The 26,519-nt window shown below is 44.5% G+C and overlaps 1 protein-coding gene across 3 annotated transcripts; it reads right to left on the bottom strand.

Annotated features, from left to right (window-relative positions):
• Positions 1 to 396: 396 nt before the first annotated feature.
• On the bottom strand, positions 397 to 26,502 carry Peg3 (paternally expressed 3). Of its 3 annotated transcripts, none has more exons than XM_055621907.1 (9): positions 26,352 to 26,502; positions 22,931 to 23,012; positions 14,856 to 14,982; positions 14,244 to 14,333; positions 13,559 to 13,642; positions 12,525 to 12,628; positions 9,229 to 9,331; positions 8,135 to 8,227; positions 397 to 8,028 (listed from the first exon to the last, which is right to left on the bottom strand). In XM_055621907.1, the coding sequence occupies exons 3-9, from the start codon at positions 14,869 to 14,871 to the stop codon at positions 3,938 to 3,940; spliced, it is 4,581 nt and encodes a 1,526-aa protein (XP_055477882.1). In that variant the 5' UTR covers positions 14,872 to 14,982; positions 22,931 to 23,012; positions 26,352 to 26,502; the 3' UTR covers positions 397 to 3,937. The 3 variants fall into 3 exon arrangements, with proteins under 3 accessions (XP_055477882.1, XP_055477884.1, XP_055477883.1); XM_055621909.1 differs by lacking the exons at positions 22,931 to 23,012; positions 26,352 to 26,502 and adding exons at positions 20,285 to 20,415; positions 21,385 to 21,546; XM_055621908.1 differs by lacking the exons at positions 22,931 to 23,012; positions 26,352 to 26,502 and adding exons at positions 20,285 to 20,415; positions 20,939 to 20,973.
• Between the last annotated feature and the right edge of the window lie 17 nt (positions 26,503 to 26,519).

Genomic DNA, 26,519 nt, shown 5'->3' with positions numbered 1-26,519 from the left:
GCATAAAGCCCACAGCTGTTGCATGCATCTGCAATCTCAGAACTCTTACAGCAATCTTGGAACCTGGGACAAGAGAATCTCTAGAACCTTTCAGCCATCCATTCTGGGGTGCATAGTGGTGAACAAAAAGAGACCTTTGTCAAACAGAAGGTCGGGGCTGACACCTGAGGCTGTTGTTTGACCTTTAATCCCACACTGGGACACGAGCGTGTCAGCTGATGCTCACACACAGATACCCATCCACATGTGTACACTCTTTTTTAATTTTAAGAGTAGATCTGTAACTCACACTTTGTGGGCCAAGAGGCCATTTTGAAGTTAGAACTTTACTAACAGCAACAAGTCCCTACAAAGTCACCAACAACAAACACACAAAAGATGAGACTGAAAAGTATCTGATTTTTAACTTTATTTTTTATTGTTGACACTATTACAAGATAGAACAACTACAACCATATTAACAAACCAAAAGCCTGTGCACAGAAACAAGACAAAGAAAATATAGGTGTTAACACAGTCTTTGGGTGATGAAAATATGGGTGAGTTTCTCTCTACGTTTCCACATCTTCAAGGTTACTAGAATGGGCACATACTGCATATATAATGGAAATATAAGCAAAAGGGCAGCCTACTAGAACGCTATGATTAAAGACCCTCAAAGAAACTGAGAAAACACACTTCACTGGAATCTCACCACAGCTACCCCACGATTCCATTCCACACTTCTCCACACTTCTTCCTGCTGTTGACACTATCATGGACACCCTAATAATCACACATGTGGTGCACAGATCCAGGTGTTACCACGAGTTTGTTGGAAATACAATTTTTTTCTACTTCACCACAGTTTCCCAGTTTTCTTTGAGTATATCTTATATTTGTGATGCAGAGTACATTACTTAAAGTTTGTTACCCAAACACCAGAAGATTATTCAAGAAATTTGGAACAAAATATTTAATCATGACCCCCCCCAAACACTATTTTTAATTGTTTCCCACATTTCTTTTTTGCTTTAGACTATTTAACACTGTTTCAATCACAAGTTTGTGCGATGACACAAGATGGAGGGCACAGATGAAGATTTAACAGTTGTTGAATGTGGGGAATGTGGGCAGATTTTTCTTTTCAATTTTACTGTATTTTCCAATTTTCACTGGGTACATAGATAGTATGCTTATAATGGTGACATAACATACCAAACTTTATTATCAGGTGACTATTACAAGGAGCTTAGGGAAAACTTCAGATCAAAGTATTTTACTGTAATTTTACAGGAATACTAGAACAACTATCTTGAATACACGTTTTGACACAGTTATAATATATAAACCTGTGCACAGCAACAAGAATAAACAAGATATTAAAGAGTATATCTATCTTTGGATGGTGGGGACATGGATTATCTTTCCTCCACTTTTCTGTTATTTTCCAAGTTCTTCATAATGAATTCAATTATGTTCATGATGGAAATATGATCCTTAACTTTTGAGTAAACTACTATAAAGAATATTCTAAAAATTTAAGAAAATAATGCTCAACTATAACTACGACAACACAATAGCTTTTGATTATAAGCATACATTTTAAAACAGTTGTAATTGTAGTATAAATATAATTTTGTGTCCTGCTTCCTCCACTTCATATTCTGTGAATATCTGCTTCACAACACTTTGTGAGTATCACCTCTACACAACTGCATAGGCATCCGGGGGCACCCTGACTTAGTTGTCTATACTCTGGCATGTCAACTGATCCTAATCTTCTCCTCACTCTGTGATGGTTAGAATGGACACTGAATTTTTGACAAGTTCCTTTCTGTAAAGGGTCTCATAGGGTATACTGTCAATCCCCAATTTTAGCCAGATGACTATGACACTGACTTCCATTTCAAGGGTGCTTCCCCCAATGCATTATTGCCCCCCCCATTTCCTTGGTGTCAGTTCCAACCTGGGGCCTCTCTATGCAGCTGACCTTCACTTACACCATGCCATCAGAAAGGCCTTTCTTCCAACTACACAGGACACTCATAAAATTTGTTTTTACCACCCTGACCTTCCAATTCCTGCTGCTGGTGTTTTATAGTCTGTCTTATTTCCTTCCTAGATCTGCTGTCATCTTGGAACTCCCTGCTTTGGCTCACGCATTTCTGTTTCTTACTCTTAGCTCTCCAACCTCCGAAGACTTTGGCATTCAGCAAGGCTTTGACACACTCCCCCATGAGCTCCAGACTACAGATCTAGAAAATTAAGAGTCAGAGTCAGCAGGTATCTCTCTTCGCTTTAGAAGATGATCTGTACGTATCTTTTGATCTTTCAGCTACAGATCTGCTTATTTTTTTTTATTTTTTAAATTTTTAAATTTTTTTTTCCCCAGCCAACTGAAGGCCAAAAAATTGTCTTTATATAGCCATTATGCGAGGGAAGGGGAAGAAAAGGAGCGCAGGCAGTCCATATATAGGACGCAGGAAATCTCAAGCTGGGAAGTCATTTTGTGATCAAGAGGACAATTGATGACATCAAGACAGACAGGACATTAAATGGAAAGCTCAGAAACACTTAGGAGGGCTCAATGAGAAAGAACAATGGTAACAAAAAACAAATTAAGGCTGCTGGGGAACCTGAGTCCATGTTAAGCTAGGATTAACTATAAAGAAAGCTTTTTTTTTTTTAATGTGTGTTTTTGCTTTTTTTTTTTTTTAATGCAAATTAGACTTGGGGTTGACAGACACATAAAGAACAGAGGAGTTAAGTTTGGAGATACAGAGATCTAAGGATAATAGCTCCTGGGCACCCAGGGAGCACAGTGACTTGTGGCAAGCACAGACAATACCACACAGGTGACAGACACTGCCACTTGTCACTTAAGGCAGGAAGCACACAGCAGAGTTAATGAAAGGGTGTCAGTCTGCTTCCTTATTTACAATGTAAGAGCCTCTCCTGTGGTTCCCAACCTTCATTAGGCACTACTGTGATCTAGTGATGGTCGCCACCCACTCTTTAAAGGCAAAGACACTAAGATTTACAGGGGAAAGCTTCAGGTTTCATGAATTCACTATTGAATACACAAATTGGCTAGAAAACAAAAACCGAAACTTTAAAAAAACACCTCAAATGTAACATTTTTTTTTTGCATGAAAACCACTATAAGGTACATAAAATATGGGGATGGGTTGATTTGGGTCACAAAGACAAATCCATATATTATAAAGGTTTATACAGTCAGTCTCAAGGGGGTTGGGTGCACATCAAATGGCTATGGAAGCTAAAATGATGTCTGTTTTCACACAGCCAGGATTCAAAGATCTTTCACACTCACACCTTCACAGGACTATCTAAGAGGTAGGGGACAAAACATTCCATTACTGGAAAGGGTACTAATGGCGATCAAGGGATGCACAGTAAAGCTTCCGCAGGATGGACAACACTTACAAATATATGCTAAATTGTTGCTCTCTTCCTCCTCAGGAAAAAAAAATCAGAGCACCAGGCTAGGTAGCTCTGTGAGTAAACTTTAAATTCTATAGCACACTAAATCCAAATATAAGTATCACTGATTCACTGTGATTTGCTCATTTATATACACGGCAGGAATCTTATGTATAGGGTATGAAAGGGGATCATGTACAGTCGATTGGGGCAACCTCTGTGGTCTTGAATAGTCACCAGGTTTTCCCTCAATCTAGCTACTCGGATGAAAGGGAAGGTGTGAACTCTAGCTTTCCCAAGTGTATACTGATGCTCAGTAGAGAAGAGCTAAGACTGAAAGAATCTCTGTATTCAATCTCTTTGTCCCTTTTCATTCACAGTTATCCGATGTGAAGTCCAGGATGTATATAGAAAGTTGAATTTCTTATTGACATTATGGGTTGGTGTAGGCTCTCTCTTTGATTTAAGGGTCTGGTTCTGGGAGTAAGATTTGGTTTCTTTCTGTTTTTCTTCAGCCAGTGTGAGAATTCTGATGTCTGGCAAGGGAGAGGCGGTCGTTGAAGAGCTGCCCACACACATCACATTTGAAGTACTTGTCATCAGCCTGTTCGGCACCACCTGCACTGGTGCTGGCCTGTTCGATGTAGCCAGAGCACTCTCCGGGAGCATTGGCAGGCTCAAAGATGATCACACTGGCGTGGCTCTTCAGGTGCTCTCCAAACGCTGCGCTGGAAGTGAAGGTTTCTGCGCACTCGTGGCAGTTGTAGTACGGTTCTTCAACCTCAATCTCTTGATCTTCTCCTTCCTCTTCTGGGTCTTCGATGTCTGCACCATCGGGCTCATCTGCATCTCCCTCTGGCTCTTCAACCTCTTCTTCCTCTGGCTCATCGGCTCTCTCTTCTGGGTCTTCGATCCCGGCTCCATCAGGCTCATCAGCATCACCGTTTGGCTGTTCAGCTTCTCCATTGGGCTGCTCAGCCTCTCCATCTGGCTCAGCAGCTTCTCCATCTGGCCCTTCAGCTTCTCCATTAGGCTCCGCAGCCTCCACCTCTGGCTCTGCAGCCTCCACTTCAGGCTCGGCGGCCTCTACTTCAGGCTCAGCAGCTTCTGCATTTGACCCCTGGATTCGCAGTACTTCTTGTGGAATGAGGACATTGGCTTCGACCTCTTGGGCAGTGGCAGCTACTATTTCAGACCCTCCTTCTCGCTCAGGATGAAACACCATACGCTCAGTGATGACGGTGTCATCTAGGAAGGGCTGCCCGCAATCTTTGCATTCGTACAGTGGGATGTGTTTCCTGAGGGGCTCAGTGAGGAAGGAGGCATGGGTGTAGGATGGCCCATACTCATAGGGCTCATCCTTGTGAACTTTGGTGTGGTGGTCTCCCAGCTGTTTGGCAGTGAAGAAGCATTCCCCACAGATTGTGCACTCAAAAAGCTTCTCTTCGGTTTCACTTCCCTGATACTCAGTGAGGGCTAGGCCTTGAATGAAAATCTCTTCTGCCAACTCACTCTGCTCCAGTATTTCATCATCCCTGTGTTGTCTCATGTGCTCATTTAGGGCAGAACTGTGAATGAAGCCTTGTCCACACTGACGGCATCGAATGGCTGAGCCAGCGACAGCAGGATCCCTTTCTGCAGCACAATTTCTCCGGGGCCTCACAGGCAAGAGAGTGATGAAGCCATCATCACAGGCCTTTACAGCATACAGCTGGTCTTGTTCGTGGACTCTCTGGTGCTCAAAAAGCAATGAGCTGTGAATAAAAGATTCCCCACATTTTGGACATTCATACAGCTTCTCTCCAGAGTATTTTTTCTCAAATTCACTGACGGAGTGGACATGAACTTCAGAATGTGCGTATTCGCGACTGTCAACCAGAGACTTTCTGCTGTGGACATCCTGGTGGCTTGTGAGGTCTGTGAGATCAGCAAAGCCCAGCCCACAGTGCTGGCATTCATATATAGTGTCACTAGCATCATCTTTCTGATGCTCATCGGAACCTGACGCCTGAATGGTAGTATCTTCAGCTTTCTCCTGGCCAGGGGGCTCATCACCATGAGACTCTTCACCTTGGGGCTCTTCGCTGTGCATTTCCTGATCAAGAGGGTCCTTGTCATGGGGCTCATCACCATGAGGCTCCTGACCATGAGGCTCATCACCACGGGGCTCTTCACTGTGCATCTCCTGATCAACAGGTTCCTTGTCCTGGGGCTCATCACCATGAGGCTCCTTACCATATGGCTCTTTGTCATGAATCTTTTGACCATGAGTTTCTTTATCATGGGGCTCCTCGGCATAAAACTTCTCTTGGGCATAGATTTTCTGGACACTGAGGTTGTTGCTGGTCGCAGAGCGTTGTCCAAATGCTCTGAATTTGCGTACTTGTTCTTGAACAAAACGTTCTTGGGCATAACTGGTCTGAGGGTCACTAGGGGCAAAGCTGCGGATGACAGATTGCTCATAATGTCGGCTTCCAGAAGGCCTTTCTCTGTCGTGAATCTTCTGGTGCTCAATGAGGTCAGATCTATGAGCAAAGATCTCCCCACATTCCTGGCACTCAAAGAACTTTGCTCTACGGCGGCGAATTGCTTGCAGGTCACCAAAAGGTAGGGAGTGGATAACAGAAGCTTCATTGCTCTTGGACTCAATGTATTTCTTTTTGGCACGAGCTTTCTGGTGTTCACGAACACTTGAGCTGGGAACTGAAAATGTGACATCTTGATTAGGATCACGAGACTCTCCAGAAAGACTTGCAGGCTCAGCACTCAATAGACTTGGTGTGATGAAATCCTTGTGGTTGTTGCTGCTGTTTCCTTCATAAGTGTCTTCTCTGGTAGGAATCTTCCTTCGCTTATTGTTAAGATCTGAGATGTAAATGGAGGATTCTCCTTCCTCATCATACTGGTCATTTGCTCTGTGACGTTTCAGAGGTCGAGGAGCAGGCAAGCTGTGGATGTTGGATCCCTTGTATTCCTTTCCTTCATAGCTATTCCCTCCAGAGTGGACTTTGGGGTGGCCAATACTGCCTGAGCTCTGGGTGCTAGACTCGGCCACTGGTTTTGGTTTAGTGAACCCCAGTACACCATGACTCTTCTGAGCTTCTGCAGGGCCCAAGATGTGAATAACAGAGCTCTCACAGGATTTCTCCTGGCAGCCACTTTCCACTGTGGGAAATTTCAGCTTGTCATTAGGATTGGTGCTAATGGTGAACGGCTTGTCATCTTCTTTGTTTTCAGGTGGTCTTGTTATAGTATGACTCTTCTGAGATTCGGCAAAGGGTTTTTCATATCCTCTGCCATCAAAGAAATGCTTCCAAGAACGATTTTTCTGATGCTCACCGGGGTCTGAGCTTTCCATCAAAGCATCTCTGGCATTGTTGAAGTCGAACAGCTTCTCCCGGTAAGTTTTCTGTCGCCTTTTGAGGGCCTGGCTAGGGACAAAGGTCTCCTCGCACATCCTGCTCTTGTTTTCAAATGGATTTCCTCTAGTGTGGATTTTCTGATGTTCCCTCAGGGATGAGAGATGAAGGAAGCTCTCTCCGCATACCTTACACTCATAGATTTTATCTCTCCTATACATCTTCCGAAACTCATTGAAGTTTGGGCAGGTCAGAAAGGGTTCTCCAAGCTCACGCTCGCGTTCACGCTCCCGCTGCTCCCATGCACGTGCACGCATGCGCTCGCGCTCATCTCTGTCATCTCCGGGGTTGCCTCTACCATGGGTTTTTTGGTGCTCGATTAGGGCAGAACTGTGCAGAAAGGTCTCCTTGCATACCTTGCACTCATAGAACTTGTCTTTGCCGTACATCTTCTGCAGCTCACTAAAGGTAGGACTGGGCATGACGGTCTCCTCGTCCTCCTGATCTTTACATTCTGCAAGATACTCTCTAGCATGGATTTGGCGATGCTCAGCCAGGGCGGCGCTCCTACTGAAGGTTTCTCCACATTCCTTACACTCAAAGCGTTTTCCCCCACCCTGACCTTTGTGCACCTCATTGACAGCCACGCTGTGAATAAAGGACTCTCCATACTCATAGAGGTTCTCCCTAGTGTGCATAATCTGGTGCTCCACAAACTCAGAGATGACACTGAACGACCTCCCGCACTCATCACACACATACGGATCTGCCGCAAAATCGATTGACTGTGACTCAGAGAAGGGAGGGCAGCTCAGGTTGCCCATGCTCATCGCCTGTCTCATCTCACTACCACACTCAAAAGGCTTCTTCCTCACACAGCTCTTATGCTCATGACCTGAACCCTTCTCATCAGAATCAAAATGGTAACGCCTCTTCCTTTCTAGACCTCTGCTTCTGGAAACCAAGTCTGCATTGAACCTGAAGCCTCCCCTGAACATGCTCCCTTCATAACCCCTCTCCTGGATCACTGACTCTCTTTTGTTTGATGAACCATCCTTCCAGTTGTCACTGGGCCTGGGGAACCTCGGAGGAGGACGCTCAGTCAGTTCCCTCCCTCTTCCGGATTTGGAGTTTCGAGACACGTCCTTGATGAATTTTTCCATTATCACTCCATGAGAAGATTCATCTTCACAGATTCCACGGCGGTGAGCTGGCTTTTTTGCTTCAGGCATGGGTTTCAGACCTGGAAAGAAACCCCCATATGTAATTCTTCCCTAGCCTCTCAGTGCTGTGGTGTTTGAAAGTGTGAAATGTTGAAGTTTCTCCATGTGAGATCACTTGTCACTCACCTCGACTTGTGCTTGGGTAGGCACTTCTCTTGGACCTTGATGAGTGGCCTTGTGTCATGTGAGAGTGTCGGTCATCTTCAGCAAGCTGTACTCCTGGTTACAAACACAAAATGGCATTCAAATTTAACCTGAAGACTGAGGCCCATCACCATAAATTGATCCCCCCCCCCCGCCACAGTTAAGTATCGACTGTCTCATATTCAAATACTTTTTTAAATTTTTTATTAATTACACTTTATTCATTTTGTATCCCCCCATAAGCCCCTCCCTCCTCCCCTCCCGATCCCACCCTCCCTCCCCTTTCTGCATGCATGCCACTCCCCAAGTCTACTGATAGGGGAGGTCCTCCCCTCCTTTCTGATCTTAGTCTATCAGTTCTCATCAAAATTGGCTGCATTGTCCTCTACCATGGCCTGGTAAGGCTGCTCCCCCCTCAAGGGGAGGATGTCTTTTGTTTCCTTCCTATTCATTTTCTGACCTGGTGAAAGCGACATTTTGACTCCCTTAGTGTAAGCACACTTAGAAAATGGTATGAAGACTCCATATATGCATGAATTCAGAGTACCTTCTTTTAGTTTTTACCTCCTGATCACTTCTTTGAGAGACTCCATTCTTTCTCAGAAAGGCTCACTATGTAGGTGGCCCCAACTGCCTCAACTGGTGATCCTCCTGTTTCAGCATACAGTGCTGAAGTTTTGGGGCATGTGCCATTATGCTCCTCTCCCTGCTTCTCAGTAGTCTCAGTAGTCTTTCTCTACATACTGTCTAGCACCATAGACCCCTTGGTTTTATGTGCTTTTGCAGCAACTGCCTACTCTCACTGCATGATTCTGGAGGGATCCACATGTAGATGTGAGATCATATAGAAAAACTGTGACAAAAGCCATCTTCCTGCTCAGCCCTAGTTCATAAAATATATTCTTCAATCAAAAGTAGACAGATTCATTTCTCAACAGAGGAGCAAGTTCACCAAAGCCTTCTTGTTATCCTAGAGGCCCAAATATGCTAGCGTGGACTCAAAGATCTTGAGAGAAGCACAGTAACAAAAGGCTCTGCTAATGGGATTGAAAGTGGCCAGGGAGTTAGGTACCCACCCAGTGAGAGCAGCTTTCTGTAGTTCTCCAGATTGTCCTGAATTGGATTCTGAGGCTTCCTGTCCTCTTTGAGTTCCACAACATTCTGGTATGACTCAGCATCCTAAAACATCAAACACAGGCCTCTCAATGGAATCTGTCCCCATGGATATTCAAAGAGAGAATTATGTTGGCGGCATGGGAGCTACGATTATGAAGTTATATAGGAAGTGCTCACGGTATTTGGGGTTCTGAGCGATCCAAGGCAAGTGTTACTAGGGGCCTACATCGTACCTACCTTGTGCTACACTCTGAGGCAGATCCCAAAGACGCATGACACATATTCCTTGCCCTCATGCAGCTTATAATTTGGTTGGAGAGAAAAGACTCATGAAACAATTAGAGAACAGTAAACAGTAAATTGGGATACAGATAATAAATGCTACATGGGTTTCTTGGAGGGACAGTTCAGGGTGGTCCTGAACAGTGAGCAAAGGTTTTACAGAGGGCCTCCCATGGTGCCTGAAGTGGTAGGTGAAGCTACAGTTATGTATGGAGCAGGCTGGTGGGAAAGCCCATGCAGGCTAAATAATCAGCATGCATAGTATACTCATGGGAACAGAAAGAAAATGTTCTCTACAAACATCTGGTCAGACTACATGGTTTTAAGCTCCCTTCCTGTCTCTCTATTGCATAGCATGGCTACAGTGTAGAGTTTCCATTGTGTATGGTTTCCAAATAAGTCAACACATCCGAAACTCTCAACTTAGAGCTACCTTTTGCCTTGATATTTTTTTCAAAAAGAAATAAAAAAATCCCCTGTAATACTCAGGACTGTCTTCTTTGCAGGAGCTTAAAGGGCCTTTGTTTGTTACCAGAAGACAGTACTAGAGTTTCACCGTCTTGGTGAACTGCAATACCCAAGGTGAGGGTACTGAAGCCTGAAGGGAACTGAGTATGGAGAAGGTGCTGTGAGAGTTTATAGGCTTTGGAGCTGGAGAGAACTTTAGGGTCCGAAGCAGACCACAGCATTCATGAGCTGTGTGACAGATATGGAAATCTTTCAGAGCCTCGGATTCTTCATTGTAAAATGGTGAGAACTCACAATATTGCAACACTGCGGGTTAAGATTCCGCAGTGTGATTATTGTTTAAATAGAAAGAAAAATAGTGCAAAGGAAGCATTCATGTTTTGATATTAAATTTATTATTGTTCTGTTACTGAAAGGAGGCTTGAATTTAAATAGAAACATGGGAAGCAGCCAAAAATATTTAAAGAACAAGCATCAGGGTTGAAGAAGAAAAGCTTCATCTATGCAACTGCCCATAGCTAGTCATTAAACAGCAAACAATGAGAAGCAAGCAACAATAAAAATTAGAGCAAAGAAAAGAAGCAGAGCTTCAGGAAGGAAAATCTTTCTCACTTAGGGCTGAAAATTAGGACAAAAGATGAACTCTAAAAAAAGGCAGGAAGCATTGCAACCTTTGTAGAGCTAACACCCAAGAATGCTAAATGCATCCTTTTTGTTGGTTGTCCCTCCTCTTTCCATATGGGAAGCTCCCTGGAGGTACATGCTGTGTGCTACCCAGGTTTGGGGTGGGAGGGTTGACATTTACTTACAATGAAAGACAGAGCAAGAGGGTACATCCACGTGCCTAAGATAACATAGGAAACCAGAGCTCACAGCATGAAGTTGCCAGAGAGCAAAGGAGTCAAGAGTTTGGGAGCCTGAGAAGCAAAAGGGTCACTGTCCCTGGGGTACACAGCGCCCAAGGGAAATGGCAGATGTATTTTTTTAAGTATTTATGTCTAATTTGCATAAATTAAAATGTGAATGACATTGCGTCTATGAAACAAAGTGGCGCTTTTGTATAAAAATAATTTAAGTAGCTTTAAAGCAGTTACAGCCTTTATGTTTGCCATCAACTGTGATAGCTAAATGTATATAAGCTACAAACAAGTTTGAATGGAAGAGGACTGAGAGTCATGATAACATGGCACAGTCTAGGTTTTCACAATGTGAGCTATACACATGAACTATTAAGGGATTTCCATGTGATTAAAGAGACTGCAAGAGAACGTTCTGCTCTGCACATCCTCAAAATGTGATTTGTACCATCTAGCACCTCTGTTTTTACTCAGAGTGAGTGTGAATCAGTGTCGTCTAGAGTTTTTGCATTATGCAAGCATGGTTCTTGGTCAGCAATCCTTTGCACATTGTCGTGGATGAGAATTTGAGCAGCAAGGCTAGATGAAGTTCAACTATCAGACACTAGTAATCTAGCCCTGCGTCCCTTAGCCATCTGCTTGGCTCTTCTTTGGTTTGCTTGATGCCTGGCTTTAGTTCTGATCAGAAAGCATTTGCCTATGCTCTTCCTAAAGGCTGGGATTCCACCCCCTTCAACCTCATGCCTGGCCCATTCCTCCCAGCTTCTTGATTGAAATCAAGACTGTGCTGTTCTGTTTCTTTGAGAGCATTCAGAAAATTCATCAAACATACGTAGTGTTTATATGAATATTTACTTGTGCCACTGGCAACAGCATCTCAGAGCAGGGATCCTGTCGGTCTTGGCCACAGCTGTGTTTCCCAGGGCTTAGATGCTTAATTTCAAAGGAAATGAGGGTTCCATCCTCTTTCCTCAGGCCTATTGATGCTAAGGCTCTCCTCTGTTAAGAGCCAGCTCAGATCCCACATCCTCTTCCCCTTTACCCAACACCCTAATACATATTGCCCCATGCAGTGTGCCTGCCATGTGCCAGATAATGCAATATAGGAACTCAACACACACATGGGTGTGTGATTCTCACTGACTCCTTACAATGGCACCGGGAGACAATCACCACATCCATTTTTACTGATGAGGAAACTGAGGTTCGGCTTAGTTGAGGTGACCAATCCCACACAGCAGTAGGTGGCAAAGCCAAGTTTGTACCCCATTCTCATCAGCTCCAGAGCCTTTGTTCTCCCTGCCCAGTAAGCCTTTTAGGGTCACAACTATTCTGCTGGTGACTTCGGCGGGGGAGGGCAGTAAGATGTATAGAATCCCTCTGCCACTTACCCTAGCAAGTGACACACACACTGAGGAGCAAGCACTCCTTTGTTGTGTGGATCAATTAAAAACAAAAAACAGGCAACAGTGACCTTGGCCACTTATTCCCTGTGGAGATGGTCTTTGCCTTGTCTTTAGAGTGACTGAGGGATCTCAGTCACAAGTAGACATCTAGGGACAGATGAACATATTGTCAGGGGAGAAAAGGGTATCTTTGTTGTGAAATGAAGATAGATTTTTCTAGAAAGAGAGGAAACCTGAGCATACCTGAGAGCGAGACTCATAATCCATGGAATGTCTGTCATCATCTCTTTCCAGTCCAAAATGTGGTCTTGACATCACAGGAAGAGAAAGATCCCGTTGAGGCAGCCCTACAATGGAAGAAAACTGTCAGGGGCTGCAAGATCTAGTTCAACATGGTGGGGCTCAGGTATCCCTGCCAACGTCAGAAGTTACCTAGCGTATGAATGTTTAAAAATGTGTCTGTTTTCTCTGCTTTCTGTAGAATAGCCTTGAAACATCCCAAGGTCCCTGCCTCATCCATCTTTCCTAATCTTAGAGTCAGAGTCATGCCATAAGTTGTGAGGGTCCAAGCGTGATGCGTGTATTCTGATTCTCGGTCACTGACCTTTTTGGTTCCCTCATCTGATATCAGAGATAAAGCCTAGAGGGTCGCCAAATAATCTATTGGTAAATATGATAGACTTGAGAATCTTTTCCTCATTACAATTATAGGATGCCCTGCATCCTATAAATACAGTCTCTCCCAAGTCCAGGAAGAACAAGAGATGGGCTCTGGTGGTCTGAGTGCCAATAATGCATTGGCATGGTTCTTACTGGTTCTACTCTAATTCTCTTTTAGTCACTAAAAAGACTGATGTGGGGCACTTTGATGCAGTGTCTCCCCATACTTGCATGAAACCATGACAGGCAATGTCATCATAATAAAAATGTGTTTGTTTCTCATGATCATACCTCTGTCTGTAGTACTTCATTGTTTTTTAAAGTTTTGTAGCAGCCATGGGCATATATACAAATATGTATGTATATGTATAAATATATATCTATAGTTTTCTTTAAATGAAATATGTCTGCTTAGAAAAAGAAATATTGACTTAACAACCGCATAGGCTGAAATAGGCTTGTGGCATGAAATGGCTCTGCTGAGAGGAAGTTCAGAAGCTAGAGCCTGGGACCAAACACTTTCAGCAACAGAAATACAACCGAGATTGAGCACCAGGGCCTTCTGAGGCCTCTGCGCTCAGGCTCTGTCCTGAGCCTCAGGCAAGCAGACAACTTACTGTTTCTGGGATTCCTGGTGTATGACCAGCGGTCTCGAGGCTCCACATCTCTGCTTCTACCCCGGCGCTCCTGGTCTCGGTCACCTAGGCAGGTATGTTTTTTATTGAACAGAAGTGCTTTGACATTTTTGTGTTTCCTTTATGTGTGCACACATGCCTCCCTTGATGAGATAGATGCAAAATGGAAGGTTATAGACTTCCAGGCTCAGTAGCTACCCTAGAAGCTTTTCCCTAAGTGGGGCTTGCTTCATAGCAAGGATCAAAGCTAAGTCTGTAAGCTAGCTTTACTTCAGACATCCCAACTGTTTTCTCAGCTACGAAGTGGTCAACTCCAAATTTGGGAAAAGGACTATAGACCTTCTATGTCTAGCATAGGCCAGGTGACTTTAAATTGTACAACATTCTATTGTAAAGAACCTGAGAAAGCAGAACACGCGTCCACTCTGTGAACAATTCTGCTAGCACAGCCTGAAGTAGATGTTAAATAGTGTAAATATTTTATTGTTTAAAAACACCTGCATGTTATTCAGTTATAGGTGCCTGTTCTCATATGAAAATGCCTCTGTTAATCTGCTCTCTTTGGGTCTCTGAGTGATGCTGAACTTTCTCAGGCTGTAATCTTCATGGAGATTACATGCCCCTATGCCTTTTTATGACATGGCATCTGGTGGGGTAGGGTACTCACTGCTGAAAGAATGGGATGATCGAGGTGGTGGGGTTTCTCTCCCAGTTCGGCTCATGTCGTCGTCACTGGTCATGTCACTGCTGGTGTCGTCTGAGAAGACACCAAGCAGTAACTTAATACTTTTGGTAGCTGGCCTATGTTCTCACACACAGCCACCCTCTCCGTAGCAGTTTCAGTGATCAGGTCCTTCATGCTTCATCTCAGCCCTCATGTTGTGGCATCTATCTACTCCTGTTCATTAAGCCTGGGTGGGGAACATGTCTGTAACCATCTCTACTATACCACTACCCGAAAGCAGCCAACAGGCCATTTCCCAAGCTACCATACCATGATGGTAATGAAAGGTTCTCTCCCTAATGGACTTTCTCCCAGAGGATGGCCCACTTTTCCTCTGCTGGCTCACTGGTTAGTCTTAGCTGGGGACAGTTTGTTGTCCAAGAGTCATTTGGCCACACACATATGGAGACATATGTGTCAAATCTAGTGGGATATGTCCAGGTGGGGCCTATTTTGTTGCCCCATGAGAGAGAATAGCCTGACCAGAACAGTCATTGGCAGGACCAAGACTACCAACTGTCTAAGCCACTAATACTACCTTCTGTAGTAGCTCACCTTCCTGGTGGTACATCTTGTAATTTTCCAGTGGAATGGTGAGTTTTTCAAGTTTGTTTTGCTCACACCCAAGGGCTTGAGCAGTTCAAGGATGGTCAGCTGATCTCCTCTTGCTGTGAGGGTCTGCCTGTAACCAATCAAGGCAGAATTTTCAGAGTCTGAGCAGGGTTTTCTGAGACCTAGCACATTCCGCTTATTGTAAGGCTCAAAACCTCTGATGAAAGAATTCAGACCAGTGGGGTCGCCTCCCAGGATGGCATCTAGCTCTTTAATCATGTCACTCTCTAGCTCCCATAGAATGTCTCAGGTATGGTGGTAGACAAGTGATATGGAGTGAGAATTTCTCAAATTAAAAGTTCTTATTGAGAGGAACAAACATACAAGTGAACAGAAAGCATGTGACAGACTGTAAGCGCACTCACAGTCCTGGATATTGAGAGGAGCTATATGCATCACGATTATTCTTAAATAATGGGCTTATTTGCTTATCTCACAGCAGTAAATTGGTAACTCAAATGATTTGTTTTTTCTGTTATTTAGTTCTCACTATCTGACACAAAGCCAGATAGTGACATACATGTGGCACATTGAATTTAGTGAATGAAAGCCACTTATGTGGCTAATGTGTAAATATTATCAGTAATTCCAAAGAGATCAACATAGCTCATCGCGAGAAGCGTTCTAACTTCTGTGCCAAAAAATGATTTGCTTTTCTTAGAAAATTCATGACTCTGGAAAACAAATGTGATCTTTGTTTAATAAGCTCAAGATTATCTGGCAAGGCCAATAGACTAGCATTTGATAAACGAGCAAGGAGGAACAAAAGATTTATGTTTATGTGTATGTGTGTGGTGCATGACATGCACGGGTGTGTTATGTGCAGGAGTACACATGGATGCACACACGTGTACACAGCAGAGGGTAACCTCAAGTGCTGCTCCTAGGGTGTCAACCTTTCTTTGCTTTTGAGATAGTCTCTCACTGGCCTGGAACTCACCACTTAGACTAATGCATCTATCTTCACCTTACCAACACTTGAATTACAAATATCAATCAACACAACTGTGTGTGTTTGTGTGTGTGTGTGTGTGTGTGTGTGTGAAACAGGGTGTGTAACTCAGTATGTAAACCACTTAGCCTTGAACTCATAGAGATATGCCTGCCTCCCAAGTGCTGAAACTAAAGGTATGTGTCACCATCACCAAGCCTAGCTTCACAGCTGAATTTAATTTGTACTATGGGTTCTGGGGATCAAACTCAGTCCTCATGCTTGCAAGGCCAACACTTTAATGATTGAGCCATCTCCCAAGCCCAAAACAAATGATTTTTTAAGAGAAAGAAAGGAAAACAATCAAAGCCCACTTCAGAAGTACTCTTTCCTATGATGACAGGAAAAAATGCATTTGTTAGCAAAAAAAAAAAAAAAAAGAGGGGAGGGGCTTGGAAACAAAATAATCCAAAGTTGTACAGCATTCCTGTTCTTGTGCTTGCAAAGTAATGAACACTTATTGCTGCTTGCAGAACAGCTGATTTCATCAAAATTTGAGGTGTGTATATTCAGTCCTATCAGCTCCACTTCTATGAAACCCCTGAGATATTCAACAGCATATGGCCAAGAACATCATCATTCAAATGATCTTGGTAATAGACAAGATATACTGTATCCAACAGTGAATTATCATGTTGTCTTTCAAAGAACTAAGTGACTCTCGAGTAAATGGGTATAAGATGATCTCTGATACACTAAAATATAGAAACATTACAATGCTTAATAGCATCAAATGAAATATTAAGATGGAGAAAGAAGTCTGTCCCAGAATAGCTCAGAAAGGCCACCAATACAAATGCCTGAGTTTGTGGGTCCCAGGAGTAATTGAAAGGAGAAAATAGAGGAATTGATAAGATAAAAATTAATTGTATACATGTATGAAATTTCAAAGGAATAAATAAAAGATATTCTTCTTTAAAAAAGGTACCAGATCAGAGATACCTGAAGATGACTGGACACAACAGAATACTGAAGTACCCATTTGTATACCCTACCACTGGTCTCTAGGGAATGGACTCATTTGTCTTTTTCATTGCTTTATTTTTAGAGCAAATCTTTCCTGCTCATAAATGCAAAAATATTTAATAAACACAGTCTAGCAAAATCTAAAAAAATCTATGTCCATGAAAGGTCATCCTATCAATCTAAGGATGGCGTCTTCTAGGGTGAACTTTATGCATAATAAATAAAAGGGGAGAGGGAGAGCCCATATGTACCACGCCATGTTTCAAAGAGTTTGCAAACTCCCACTGCCTTTTTTTACAACGTCTTAGCAAGAACCAAGACTAGGAGATTTCTGCACATAATAAAGCTCCATCTTAAATAAACACAAGGAAACAGATTATTAGATACCAAAGGTATTCCTCCACATGTGGGAGAAAGGTGTTCCCTCTGCCACAAACAGCATTCCACACTATCTCGGAGGCCCTGACTAATGCAAGTAAAGGAAAAGAAAGATGTAAATGCTACTCTGGATCTAACATAGTATATTACATTGTATTATTTTGACCTGAAAAAAACTTACTGGTAAATATAGCAATAGAAAAATCCCATTAACAGCAAAATAAGTAAGTTCTCACCAATATGCTTTACAAACTACCTGTAAGTCTAAATAAATATTTTAAGATGTATGTAGAGGCATAAGACATATCCTAAATAAATTAAGAGATATATAAAACACACAGTCACATATATTCCCTATTTCTCACACACATACACACACACACGCGTGCATGTATACATGCACACACAGCACACACATGGGCACACACACAAGAACTGTGTACACTAGCCTTTCTTGTGAGGAACTTTGACAAAGTCACAAAGACAACTTCTAGAAATTAAATGGCCAGAGGTAACAGCAGAGGCCTGAAAAAGCAGATATAGAAAAGGCAGGGGCCTGTTTGCCTGTAATGTGACCCTGAAATATGAAAATAACATGTTCTGTTCAAAATAAGGAGCATAAGGAAGTCCATATATGCACTTATGTGGCAGTACATAACCATATGGGGGCTTAATTTCTGAAACAGAAAGAACTTTTAAATCAGAAAAAAAAATGTTGGGTTATTTAAATGCAAAGTTTTCTTTGGACTAAATGAAAGGTTAATTTCAACAGAAAGAAAGAGTGGACAGCCATCACTTTATAGTTGAGCTGTTAACCCAAGCATTTATTTGTAAGGTTAGACAGCCTTTTTGCACTAGGAAAAACCAGTGCTGAGTCAAATCTCCTTAAAGAAATGATGTACTTCAATTATACCCCCCTGAAGACTGAGCCACTAAAGCCCAGTGAAACACAGGGTGACCTGACTGAGCTAAGTCAGTATACTCAGAAGAGAGCATGCATCCTGAGTTCATGAAGCACTGGAAGTGAGAACAAACACTTTTAGTATGTTGTAACCTAATCAGTGAGTCATATGTGACATTAAGGAATGTCACAGCTTTATTTCCCAATTACAAATGTAATATATTTGTGTACTACAAAATAGTGTGGAAACAGCAAGCCATACTTACTGGTTAAATTTATCATTATTACTAAACCTTTTTATTTTAATTTTTTATATTATTATTACATGTGCATGTATGTGTGTGTATTGTGTCCATACATATTCATGCCTGTGTTTATGAAGGCCAGAGGTTGACTTTGTGTGTAGTCCTCTATTACTCTCCACTTTACTGGCCATTTTGTTTTGACCACTGAGCCCTAGAGACCCACCCTTCCCAAGGACCCCCCTCTTAGTCTCTCACTATGGTTCCATGTACAGACTATACCCAGCTTTTACATGGGTGTTAGGGATCTGAACCTATGTCCTCTGGCTTGCATGACAAGTGCTCTACCTGCTAAGCCATACCCCAACCCCTCCTAAACCCTTTTAAGTCCATACATGTGTCTTTCTTACTAAAAATATACTCATCTATGAAAATTATAGTGCTGACCAGGAAACAAAATCATAGATGAGGAGTTTGAGTTTGAAATGTCTGATGAATGACCTGATCTCACATGAAAACTACACTGTGTGTGTACTTAAATGTATGGAACTATATTTAAAGTAAGCTGAAAGAAAATGTTCAAATACATTCATGTCTACTACTCCTGAAATGAACAAAAACAAACAAACAAACAAACAAACAAAACAACAAAATCGGCCAACCAACCAAAACCCAGATTAATCAAAAAGAAACGTCTCCTAACTTCTATTTAGGGTGTTATCTTAAGTTCACAATTAAACTTTGTGTCTGCTTATTAGCTGTGTGAATTTTTTAAATTTCCAACTTTTTAATAATAAAGTTCACAATAGAAAAAAACTATTTTAAAACATACAAATAAATCTAATGTTGTTGTTTTCCACATAGTTTAGTCTGCTTTATCAACCCTCCCACTGCTCTGCTTGGGATCTCCTGACAAGACCTCCTTTCTCACTCACTTTTATCTCTTGAAGCCTGCCCCTGGCACCCTGCTGTTATTTGCATTTGCTTCCCCAGTGTGTGCTCAAGGGGGCTGGCTACCAGGTACTGAATCCCACCTCTGCCCACCAAACTATTACTTCACCCTCTTTACAAACCAAGATTGAATTCTGGCCCCATGCAAAACATTTCTTTTATTTATTGTCTCTCCCTGGCTTACACACTCCCCCTCATCTTTCTCTTCATGCAGGAACCTTAGCATGAGTTGGACATTGGCCAAGGGCACCTGGGAGGCTCACAGATATTACCCTGACTCTGAGCTAGATGAAGGGAAGCTAAAGAGAGGGGCCAAATGATGTAGGCTAGTAATGAACATGCCCTTCCCATCCTGGGCAGAGAGGGATACTAGAGAGGATGTCTAGCTATCTTTCTACTTTTGAAGAGTCTGTTCATAAAGACATGAAATAGTCTTCTGCATGGAGAATAAAATTCCACTTATGAGTTGGAATATATGAAACCATAGATCAGTGATACTGCCTGTTAGAGGATGACATTGCCGCTATAGTCAGTGTGGCAGTGTTGGTGCCAATCTTTGAATATTTTATAATACTTAACTTCTTTCTCATTCTAAAATTAGAAGAGGAGAGTGGGCAGGCAAATTAGCATAATGTATAATAAAGATTGAGTTCATTAGGTATCTTTTACTCAAAATAGTAGGTGGGATTTTTTTCCCCCTCAGACAAACCATGGGTGAGCATTCTGATGAGCAGGGACACATATCAGGGGCTAAAAGGATCTGGGACTATGTGTGATAAGAGAGAAATCATGTGACTTCCCAGTCTTTTGTCTCGGGGCTCCCCCATCCCCATCAAAGGAGAAAGAAACTCCACCCCATATCCTCCTACCCCACTTCTACTTACTTACTTTGTGCCCTCATCATAGCGCACCTACATTAAGCCCACTAACTCATTCTACCTACCTCATTTAAAGGGGGCTGGAATTGAGAACTTTAAAGTCAGGAACCGAGGAGGTTACTCTTGTCATCTCTCAGGGACAGCATGGTGTGCAGTTTCTCCTCTCTTCTTGTTTGTTCCAGTCTCCTGCCTCTTTCTGCAGACCGGCATTCTCTACTTCAGTACGTTCATGGAGTCCAGTGCCGTCCCAGTCCCAGGCCTAACCTCACCTCTCAGTTTAAGTGCTCTAACACTGACAGGGTCATCAGTCTCTGTCCTTTCACCAGAAATCTGACTCTGAGACATACTGTAGCCTGATTTCTTCTAATAGTGGGGTCTCAAACTCACATATGCTGATGGGTCACCTGGGATGATTATGACAAAGGTAGTTGTCTTTATTGTGGGACAACTTAAGTGTATGGCTCCTTAGGACATAGGCATTGCAACTGGGTCTCTAACAACTAGATTCTGGTCTTACCTCCCTAAGCTTAAGTGTGCATATATATGAGACAAGGGGACATTTTAGGGGATTAGTAATCCTACATGGGAATGTGAGCAAGGAATGAATGACCTCTACCCCTAACACTAAGGCCAAGGCCCTACCCTCTGGTCTAATGGCTCTTTCAGGTCATTTCTACACCATCCTGGCTTCTTCTACTTGGTATAAGCTTAGCACTTACCACACTCCAGCCAAATCTCCTTATTGTTGTCCATTCTTGAGGGATTTCCCCAAAAGTTCAGAGAGAGAGGAAATAATAGCTAAGAGTTCAGTTTCATGATCAGCACTAAGACAAGGCTACTTCAGAGAAACAAAATGTCTTCTAGACCAGCATGACATGTTTGACCTTATTTGAATGACCAGCTGGTCGTATTTATTTTAGGGGATAGGAGCATGGGAATGTAAGCTAAAATGCATGGCTAATCCAACCATCTACAGGCAATAGATCTTCTCTAATCAGAACTAGCCTGAATGGAGATGGTGGAGAACAGGGGCAAAAGGTAGGAGTCTAGTCTTCTGATTGCCATAGCAACAGCATCACTATGACCAGGTGGTTGCACTAGGCTGTCTTAAAGGCCAGTGCTATCAAGGTTCTTCTATACCTTTTGGTTCTGATTTCATACTCACCCATCAACCTCCTCATTATGCTTTCATTTCCCATGTAGGTTTGCCTACAGGGAGAAGAATTTGCTGATCACACACTTTCCAGTATTTGGGTCCCTTCTACAATCCTCTCCCACCATAAATTTCTGAAGGAATAGGAGCATTTTGTTTCAGTTCCCATGTCAGTATAGTTCTAAGTGAAATCCCTGAACTTTGTAAAACGTGGGTCTGAATACATGAATCCTGCAGAAAAGGAAGACCTCTAGCTCTTCCTAGGCTTGAACACCAAATTGGAATCCTGGGGCATTCACGTGGGTCAGGAAAGCACCAAACCAGCTTCCAGGGGCCCTCTCTGCCATGTTAGCCCCTCCCCAGGCAGCGCTCCCCCACAAGCATAGCCAGCTATTTTTGCTAAGCACAGTTCCTTACTTTCCAGGTAAATGGAGTTCTCATTCAATAGGGATTATACCACTCACTTCTGGAGTGCCAGAGTCTGGCATGATTCTGTCCCAAATAGGCTGAGTATCAACACTTGCAGATGGATTGAACAAATGGACAACCTTTGGATATTCTGCTCACTTCTCCTCATCATGTGATTCATCATGTCTGGTCTGAATCAGTCAGCAAACTAGTAAAAAAGGGAGCAAGTTCTGTGAGGTCTCCCTTCTTGGCAATGCCCCCTTTGCGTCTTCCAGTGCTGGGACTCCAAGCCAAGCCACCTCTCACCCAAACGCCAAGTGTGCCTACCCTGCCCTCTGTAGGTTGCAACCAGATGATTTCTATAAATGTACATGTGATCGTCATGTCATCGTTGTGGTTCAAACACTTCAATGGCTTCCCATTGTATTTCTAGTTAAGCCCAAATACTTACCATTGATTTTAAGGCCTTGCACACAGTATGAAGCCCTCAACTTACCTTTTCTCACCTCAGTCAGTTGTCATTTGTCTCTTCTCTTGTTCTAGACATCCTGGGATTTCAGCTCCTCTTTCTGCATCCCTCAGGAACATATTTGACCCCTCTGATCAATCTATTATCCCCATGAAACATACCATTTATAATTCTTCGGAGATCAGCTTTACAGTTCCCCAGAATCTCAGGGAGGCACCGTCTGTCCTCTCCCACCTTAAGTTAGACTCTCCATGCAAATATGTACTTTCAAGGCAACAAACTGTACAATCATATTTTACACATTTTTAATTCCCCCATAATACATGAAAATAATTTCTTTCCTAGTTGAGATGATATTCCTAGTAAATGACACAACATATACAGAAGGTAGGTGGAAGGTGAATAGATTTCTCCTGTTTCTTCAGTCATTCAATAAAAGGCAAACAAGAAGCCTGAAGTGTCAAAGGAAAAGATAAGAGACTGGAAAGGATGGAGTAAGGCTAAAGGGGAAATTCTAGCAAAGTCATGACCCACCAGACAGGTATGTATGTTCTCAAGGAGCACAAATGGTGTTCTTATAATTATGTGGCATATATGTACATCAGGAAAATGTCAATGTGAGGAAGGGAAGTAGATACTTCACAGATGGGCGTAGTACTGTGAGGTGTGAGTATAACTCACCTGGACCAGCCACCCAGCTATTGGGGGACCTAGTTAGTCTTCCTTCCAGTTGTCCCAAGAAGAATAGATCAAAAAGGTAGAGCTGTGGGGGAAAAAAGAAAAAGAGAAAACATGAAGCACCCAATTTATTTCACAATTACAGTCTTCTTTGGTTGGGAAGCAGCCTTCTAGTGGCTCTAACAATCTTCTGGGTATTGCCAGTGATTAACACACTACACTTCTTACCCTGAATTAACAACCTCTTGTTACCTCACCCTTCTGCCCAAGGTCCTGAGCTATGCAGTTGGGTGTGATTCACTTCTGGTACGCATGTATGAAAATAGTGGCTTCAGTCATCTATGTATGGATATAGGATGGAGGCACTGCAGCCCCTGCCATCTACTGGAACCAAGATTAAACTTTCTGAGGTCCCAGTTCTTAGTCTACCAAGATGAAACAGGGCTCTGCAACTGTCACTTATAAAAAGACAACCTCCTCTTTGGACCTGCAGCATGCAGGTGACATATGCACAGTGACTGTCAGACACCCCTTTGGAGCCAAAAAAGATAGTACCAAGGAGGGTGGGTGTGGCTGTGATGATCATGTCAGTCCAGAATAGAATCGCTCCCTCAAGCCAGGCTGTTGTCATTCAAGATGACATCTGTTCAGTGAACACCAGACACCCTCTTCTGGCCAACAAAGATGACACCAAGGGTGGGGAGGGCACTGAGGTCAGTACTAGCGAGCCCCTCCTTGTGGCCCACCTCCTGCAGCAAGCCCAGATGTCATTCAAAATGACACTGGCAGAATGTACACCAAATGCCCCTTGTGACCAACAAAGATGGCACCAGGGCAGGCTGACCTCTGTGGCCAGTTACTCAGGAAGAGCTCCTCCCTTGAACCTGCCCTAGCAACCAACTAAGCTGTCATTCAAGATTGCTCATGCACCATAAACGACTAGGCCATAAAAAAAAAAAAAAAAAAGAAAGAAAGAAAATGATGACGTGGTGAACAGGGCTGTATGTTAACGCAGGAACAGAGATTCTTTCCCTCTGGCCTGCCTCTAGTGGCCACTCCAGCTGTTACTCAAGGTGACAGCAATGCAAAGCACATTAAACACCATCCCACAACCATGACAAATAAAGATGGCGCCCAGGTAGGCAGAACTTAGAGCTCCGTCCTCTGGCCCTCCTCCTGCAGCAAACCAAGCTGTCATTCAAGATGGCTACTGCACCATAAACGTCAGCAAGATGGTGTCACGGTGGGCGGAGCTCCGTGGTCACGCGAGACCATGTCCCCATAGCTTGCTTGTTGCTGCCAGCCCAGCCAGTGCGGCTTACTGAGAACTTTGTATATACCCCCGACCCAAGCAAGCCAGACAATGGTGACACTAAGGATGGGCAGGGCTGATCTGCCCCAGCAGTCACGATGATAACCCCTTGTAGCCACATCTTAGCTAGCGTGCAAGATGGCACCTGCGCCATCAAAGTCAGGTGCTCCCTTATGGCCAAGGTGGATGAGGCTCTGTGGGCACTCAGTAGCAAACATCCTCTCCCAGCTAGCCTCTCACAGCCAGCTAGGCCATCAATCAAGATGACACCTTGACAGATAACTTCAGACACCCCATCTTTGGCAAACAGGTGTCGACAAGGTGGGTGGAGTTGTATAGGCCAATCAATCATGACAAGAAAAGTCCTCCCTTAGATCTACCCCCTCCCCCGACAGCCAGCCTGTCATTCAAGATGGCGTCTTCATAAATGTTAACGGCCTGCTAATGCCAGCAAAGATGGCTTCAGATTGGGAGGGGCTCTATGGGAACTCGAGATCAGAGAGCCCCTCCCCCTGACCACCTCTTGCCGCAAACAAGTTCAGCAGTCACACAAAATGACACCCATGGAGAACTTCTCAAGCCCATAAAGCTGTGTGGCCACGTCAATTAAGACGAGAGCCCCTCCCTCAGGCCCACCTCCTGCAGCCAGATGGGCTGTCATTCAAGATCGTATCAGCCATCCCCCTTCTTAGCCCCTCCCGGCCACTCCCCCTTTCCGCCTGCAGCCCCCAAAGATGGCGTCAGGGTAGGCGGGGCTTTGTGGTGACTCAGGACTAGAAAGCCCCTCCTTCTGGCCCGCCTCTTTGCGGCAAGCCAGTCCAGCTGTCAGTCAACATGTTAGCAGAGAGCCTCGAAGCCCCGCCCTTGACTAGCAAAGATGGCGCCGGGAGGGGCGGGACTGTGAGGCCCTGTCATTCAACATAACAGCCCCTCCCAGAAGCCCATCTCTTACAGCCAACCGGCCGTCTTTCAGGAGGGCGCCGGTAACGTTCCTGTCTGCGGCCTGGGAACAGCCAGCAAAGGGTGAACCAGGCCCTGCTGTCTGTCAGGTCGACCCTCCGGACACCCGGGCCACACTTTTAACTGTTGATAACCTCCATGGAAAAGCAGAGTGCTCCTGCGGCCGCGAGGTGGCAGCATTCGCGCGGCAAGCTAAAGGCCGTGCCGGAGGGGCGGGGCCGACAACATTTGGGGAACATCTTCGCAGCTGGCCACCAAAGCAGACACAGATGAGACAGCACCCCATAGACTCAAGCCACTGTGGCCTTTCGGTCTCCTCCACTACCAAGCGAAAGCCGCGCTTGCGCGGCAAACCGGAGGCCATTTCAAGATGGCTACTGGTGGGCGGGACCTACGAGGGCCCTCCTCGGCCCTAAGTGAGTGACGTCACTGTCTTAGCCCTGTCCCAACCACAGGGAGCCAATCAGGATAAGCCTGCGCAGCAAAACTGTCTCCACCCTCCAAGATGGCGCCAACGGGGTGGAGCCGAAAAGTATCTCCCAGCCGCGCTCTGGTCCCACCCCCAAGTGGCTCGTAGTCCCGCCCACCGCCACTGCGGCAAAACAAGACCCGCCCCCGCGGACGTGCCGCGCATAGCGGTGGATGGCTGGTTCGCGAAGACCCTCCCAACCAGACGTCCTGGCGGTCGGGGTTAACCGCGCAGCCCCTGGCTCTGCTGAGCAAAGAGAGGGAAGCCACAGAAGAGGTGGCTCGGAGAGCGCACTCTGATGTCCACCTGGGTGGTCTTGCAACAGAACTCACGCATCGTCTGAGTGGCTATCAGCCACGCAGTCGAGGCAAGGAGCCTGGATTCTGTTGGGATTCTAGGTGGTTCGCCCCAAAACCCTAATTCTGCGGCTCCAAGGCCGTGACAAATGGAGTACCCTTAGATTCCCAGTCACCGAAAAGGCATCCCTGTGGCAACACGGCCACTCGGTGGCGAACCCCCTTCCCGAAGGCGCGGTCTGCAGCCTTGTCAACTACCCCTGGTGAGCCGTGACATGGTCTGCCGCCCCTGGCCCACAGCAGCGCACCCCGAACACCGTCTGGACTCTGCAGATGGTGTACAAGAGAGTGTGTGCCACTGGGCAGGCAGGTGGCCGGCTGACTCACCTCCCGGGAGCACCGCACTCTGCGCACACACCCGACCAGGGTCGGCTGTCTAGTTCGCCCACACTGAACTAGGCGCCCGGAGGCGCCACCAGCTCAGGGTGGACATCTCTCCACTTCTCCTCCGATGCTCTTCCTCCCGCGACTCCTGACTCCCCAGCGTCTGCAGCA

This window comes from Psammomys obesus, unplaced genomic scaffold, assembly GCF_907164565.1.
Source record: "Psammomys obesus unplaced genomic scaffold, mPsaObe1.curated_primary_1811, whole genome shotgun sequence".
NCBI classification, from domain to species: Eukaryota; Metazoa; Chordata; class Mammalia; order Rodentia; family Muridae; genus Psammomys; species Psammomys obesus.
Note: the sequence above shows the minus strand (reverse complement) of the source record. Positions and strands in the feature narration are given on the sequence as shown.

Bases quoted from the DNA above. Each gene is read 5' to 3' on its own strand.
- Peg3 (XM_055621907.1), bottom strand. The intron at 13,643-14,243 runs GTGAGTACCCTA...ATACCTGCCTAG, and splicing joins ATCATCCCATTCTTTCAGCA to GTGACCGAGACCAGGAGCGC. The intron at 8,029-8,134 runs GTGAGTGACAAG...GTTTCTTTCCAG, and splicing joins CTACCCAAGCACAAGTCGAG to GTCTGAAACCCATGCCTGAA.